This window comes from Plodia interpunctella, chromosome 20 (assembly GCF_027563975.2).
Source record: "Plodia interpunctella isolate USDA-ARS_2022_Savannah chromosome 20, ilPloInte3.2, whole genome shotgun sequence".
NCBI lineage: Eukaryota > Metazoa > Arthropoda > Insecta > Lepidoptera > Pyralidae > Plodia > Plodia interpunctella.
In genome coordinates, this window is record NC_071313.1 from 6284616 (window position 1) to 6290804 (window position 6189).

General features: G+C 34.9%; 1 protein-coding gene across 1 annotated transcript; it reads right to left on the reverse strand.

Moving 5' to 3' along the window:
- Positions 1-774: 774 nt before the first annotated feature.
- On the reverse strand, positions 775-1434 carry LOC128678623 (uncharacterized). The gene has a single exon (XM_053760268.2). The coding sequence runs from the start codon at positions 1359-1361 to the stop codon at positions 1068-1070; it is 294 nt and encodes a 97-aa protein (XP_053616243.1). The 5' UTR covers positions 1362-1434; the 3' UTR covers positions 775-1067.
- Positions 1435-6189: the final 4755 nt, after the last annotated feature.

Genomic DNA, 6189 nt, shown 5'->3' on the forward strand with positions numbered 1-6189 from the left:
CAACAAGGACTATAGTATCGAGCGACGTCTAACAAGACATCGCTCTATAATGAGACAAGGATAGTATATCCTTGTTATTCTGCAAATCATAATGGATTGTCTTTTTATTAAAGTGGCTTCTTAAACTTTCAATTTTTCCACACCTAAAATGGAAACTTTAAGAAGCCATTTTCTTATCAAACTTTTTCGACAGCAGCAATGTAATACGCACAATGTAATATTTATGAGTTTTTTCTTTACTAAAAGGTATATAGTATAAGAGGTACTTAGTACCTATGTTACATTTCATTCTGTATCTTCTTTATAGATAGAGATCATTTCAAACTTTTCAGTTTATGTGATTATATTTAAAAATATGTACGTCTACATAGTTATATAGATTAAGATGTAAGTTATCTCTAAGTTCAATATCTTCACTAACGTTAGTAATTGGTTTATGTATTGATATAAATACATTCTTTATTCTCAATTAATCGAAGGTCATGCTTCGTACCGTTTTATTATTATAATACTTGATATCATTGTACTGTAGATAGATAATATATAAGTGCTTCATTTACTTTACATTTGATTTTAAATGTTACTTTTCTGTTACTTAACTACGCCGTTTCGTGGGTACAGCCTTCCATCCTTACTAATGACTAAGTTTATTTGCACTTCGCTTCAGCGCTCGAAACGAGGTCATCTCATAATGCGCATTTAAAATCACACAAAACCTTCAATATTTCTAACAAAAAAGTGTACGTACCAAGGAGTCGCAAATAATAGAAGATATCGTATCAATAACACATTTATTTTCGGTAAAACAATACCCTTAATTAACCTTATCACCTAAATTGGTATCAATATGCTTTGGTATTGCAGCTTTTGGTGTCACATCACTAACGTTCCGTCACATTTTCGTCCGTGATCACTACGGTGATCCACAATCACTGTTCACTGCTTCTGGAGCCGAGGAAATGCCCAGGGTTGCAGCCAGGGCCTTATCACGTTCTGTGAAAGGCTGTGGAGAGACCGCTGGCCGCGTACAGCATCAAATCTTCATTCCAAAGACAATTGCGAGTCGATCAAGGCTCTTCATCTTCAGAAAGCGACGGCAGAGCCAATTGCCGGCGCATCCTTTCTCTTCGTTGCGGAGACAAGGACTTTTGTCTTCTCAGACCTTCGTGAAGGATGTAGGACTTTGGTTCAGGCTCGTACGCTTCAACTTCCGAGTCATCTTCGACGAGAGCTGGTAAGGCACACCGCATCTTCTGCCGCCTTGGACAGTCCATGGCCACACACTCGCTTTTCCTGGACTTGGAGATAGCCGGATACGCGTCGGCGTACAAAGCGGCAACGTTTTCTAGTTTCACAACCATTGTTTATTAGTTTAGAGGTTTTCCTTGACGTGCGTTCACTTCGAGCGCCGAATGAGGAGTGAGGGGCGACGAGCCTCCCCGCGTATTTATAGGGTCGCGTCAGAGTAGTAAATTGGTTTGTGTGCATTTCGTCTGGCGTCACGATGCTACGTAGACCGCCGCCGCGACCACGAACCTGCGCTGTTCCCAACCGATATTCCCTGTCAGTTAATAACCCATATGGCACCATTGTTTCATTTGCTGATATTACTATGACAAGTTATTGCTACGGCGTCATTTTGTCTGGTCTCCAATTTAGATATATGGTTTCACAGTTTAAATTACAGTAGGTAGGTACGTCGGGCGCCTCGGCTCCGCATTGTGTCGTAGCACGCACTCTGCTCATGATATCTATTGTTTTCAGGGGTCAGATGGTGTTACCTTTACCTCATTGTTAGACGTCGCTCGATACTAGTTATAGTCCTTGTTGAATTCAACGGAAAATCGAGTAAACTCATTATGAACGTATGCGTAGAAATGAGTTGTTTAAATATTCATTATCATTAGCCGAATATACAATATTCCTTATTTTTACTCTTGTCGTAACCACTTCTATCGGCGTAAAAATGTCTGTATTGAAAAATTGGTTCTATATAGCACAGGAAAAATTATAAGTTTTAGTTCTATCTATTTCAGATTTCTTTGGGATAAGTATCTCTTTAACACTACATTTATTTTATTCTTAAATTATTCCCTGGCCGGGATAGGCAGTTAAAATCAACAATGTCCACCTGGTTTCACTACTACCAATGGATTGGTATAATAAAATTAATCCAAAATTAGTTCCCACACATACTCTCTCTCTCTTTCGAGCACACCCGCTCTCAAACGATTTCTTCCCTAATGTAAAATTCGTTACCTAGGTAAGTAGGTATGTTACCTATATGTTAGAAATTATCAGAAACTTGGCACCGACAACATAGAAGTCGTAAAAAACGCAAACTATATTCCTTCGAATCGATTTAGCTGTATGTAGGCACCCGTCTATTTACTTCTTTCTGGAAATCCACCATTACGGAGCTGATGGACGGAAAATACGAACCATAAAAATAGGTACCAAGTTTCAGGATTTTTATGGCTTTGATAAGAACCTTTAGGCAATCTCGTTATATAATTTTGTTCGGTGTTACATAGGTCTTGTGAGTAATAAATCCAATTATTAGCTCTTGCTATTACACAAGAGAAATAATGGTTGTTTTTTTTTGTGTGACTGTTATGTGGGAACAAAAATGGGAACTAAGGAGTCTAGAACGAAAAATTATGAGTTTATATTGAATACCAATAGTAATTACAAAAGGGCGTTACGTTGATTTGGAAAATTTGAACTGTTAAAGATGGACAACATGAGACATTTTATCAATGTGTTAAACATATTAACGGAAAAATCGATAGCGTTATCGACGTAATCGACGCTATCGATTTTTCCATTAATATGAAGTTCAGATTGCCTCAACCCAGATAGAAAATAATTTTGTATAGCCATTTTGAAATTCAAAATTTAACTGCAACGGTCACACAAATGTATTATTCTATTCTTCAACATTTATCAGCAGAACTAGTATTCATTCATAGATAATAGACCTTGGAAAAAAACCAATAAATTCATGTGTATGGTAAAGTCATGGACTTAGTAAGTACTTCGTAAGAAGTACCTACTAATTCTATGGGTAAAATAAAGTCAAAAAGGTAACTACCAACCTTTCTTATAAGGTTATGAAAACACGAAGGAATTAAATTCATTATTTGAAAATCGGAATCCTGAATCGTTCAAGGTTATTTATATTCGTGCTACTGGAAATATTATGTAATCTGTGCCCGTGCTTACTACCTTTGATTTGCAACCGCTGTTTGTTTGTTTGTTCTCCAGCAGGTAATTGGTTCATTAAAATATTGCGATTCCATTCGATTGCCATTGTGATTCTTTAAGATTCTGAAAGACTATAAACTTTCTAGATAATTGTAGGAGCATTTCCAATAATTAATTTTCATATTTATTGCTCATTATTTAATTTAGTATTATTGCCATGGGAATTTCTAGAAGAAAGTGTTTTATGTATGTTATTTTATTTATCCGTAAATTTTTTGCATAGAAATGTACCTACCGATAGGATTATATTATTATTAAGCTGAAGAGTCATTTTACTTCTTTCTTATTAAGTGTACTAGGTACTTAACACTGCTGTTAAGATTTTATTCAAGTGACAATTTTATACACCAAGTGACCAAGTAATTTTATGAAGTTCGAAGTGTAACTAATTAAGTACATGTTTATCCAATCCGCGTTGGATTATCTCTCATTTGAATCTTTAATCCGATTTTCACTCATTTAAAGACGGAAAATTGTGTTTAGTGAATTCTATAGTCACAGTTTCTAATAAAAATCCTACATTTCATCAAATTTTCAGCCATAAAAAGTAATTTTTCAGTGAATTTTCTAAGCGCAGTATCCTATAAAATCTAATCATAGTTATATTCAAAAATTCAAATCATTTATTCAGAAATTAGACCTTCACAGGCACTTTTTCTCGTCAATTTTTATATTTATAGTTATTTCTCACAAGCTACATGTGCTTAGATATTGTGGACAATCCTACTTGACTCACGCAGATGTCTGATGCACTGAAAGAAGCCTTTCAAGATTAATATAAATAGCACTGCAGCGGCTTGGTGACCTTCTGACATGCTCTGTCACAGTTATGGCCTCGTTTTCCTGCGTTAGATCAATTTACATTAGGTAATCCTATTTATATATAGTATATTAATGAATATATAATTAAATATTAGGCCTTATCAGTAAAGCCTGCCTGCCAACAAACTTACTTTCACATTTACTTATTAATCCTAATCCTAACTAATATTATAAATATGAAAGTCGTTTGTCTATTTGTTTGTTACCTCTTCACGCTCTATCTACTTAACCATTCATGAAATTTTTTATAAGTATGTACATATAATTTGAAGTATGGAGAAGAACATAGGGCTTCGTTCGACTTAGACTTAGGGGATGAAATATATCATCCCGAAAAATTAACGCGGACGAAGCCGCGGGAAAAGCTAGTTCTTTATAATCTTGCTGCCCATTACGTGTGCGCAGGCCTCTTTTCTTCTGCCCGTCCGCTATATGGAGGATTTGTTCATTTGTACTTAAATATTTGTCTGCGGTTCTCGGCCTGTTGTGCCCATCGCATTATAAGTTATGAAATATAGATAAGTAGACGCTTTATAGAATACTTACGCTATATTCTTGACCAATTTCTATGTTCATAATAAATAAAACAATCTGTATGTATTGGCAATTAAAATGTAAATTATATATTGGAATAACGCAACAAAACAATCTGCGGCATTAAACAAACTTGAATTGAAATAAAATCAGTTCAGCTATTTTGCCATCGGGAAATATATTTATCACTTAGTTGTTTTTCCGATATAAACGGAAAATAAAAACGTGATCAAAGTTTTCCCTAACAGGATTTCCACGAATCTAATTTCATTTTCCGCTATCCGATGCCTTGACTTAGAAAAGCTGTTTATAACAGTGCTAGGTCAACAACGTAGAGTTACTACATGCGTGCATAGAGACGACAACAGAAAATACTAACATGTGTTACCATAATATGATGAGTTTGTAAGGATGTATATGTGTATGTTTGTTACTCTGACACGAAAAATGTATTGGACTTTAATTTATTTACATATATTCGGTAAAAGTCAATCCTAAAAACATCTCAGAAATGCATTTTTGATCAAATTTTTTGATCGAAAACAAATATTCGATCTTAGGTAATTTAGTATTTTATTCCACTTAAATAACAAATTCACTGTTGACATTCAACAAAATCACATTAGGAACACAATTTTATGTAGCTATAACGAAAATAATGACGAGTCTCTTCAGCTTCCTGCGTGGAATTTTTTCGATGGGTTGATAATGAATGAATGTTCGCTCTAGCGCTCTAACTCAATGGTATCATTGACGTTTAGCGCCCCCATTTGAAACCTATTCGGTTATTTGGCGGTGGTTTCAGTCAATAACTGTAAGACAAGTGGGTCAATATACTCATACCGTTTATATGCCGGTGAAAAATAGAATACACGCCTCTGAGGCCACTAGTTGTGAAACCTGTGGGCAGAGAGATATTGGCCGTACGTCTTATTGTGATCTTTCGAAGAAAACTATAATTAACAAATTCAAGTATTTAAATAATCATATTACATGTTATCTTTTAAGACAATTACATAGTTAATAAATAAATAAATGAATATATTAGAACAAATCACACAGATTGAGCTAGCCCCAAAGTTCGAGACTTGTGTTATGGGATACTAACTCAACGATACTATATTTTATAACAAATACATATATAGATAAACATCAAAGACCCGGATCAATGAGAAAAAGATCATTTTCCATCATGACCCGACCGGGGATCGAACCCGGGACCTCTCGGTTCAGTGGCAAGAACTTTACCACTGCGCCACCGAGGTCGTCGAGTTATATCGTCATTTACGATCAACAATTAACAAAATAATATCTACATTTGAAATTGACTTATTTTATTTATTTATTTTATTTTATTTTATTTTTATTTTAACATGTTCAAGGAGAACCAACAGCTTGCATCCTTAAAAACTAGATATATATCAATGGGTTACAAGAAGCCAATTATAGGTTCCCGCTGATGATATTTGATTATATTTTACTCATATAGACACGTTAAACCACTGGACTGATTTTGATGATGTTTGGCATAAGAGGAATATGCACGGGCCATGTCTATTTTTAACA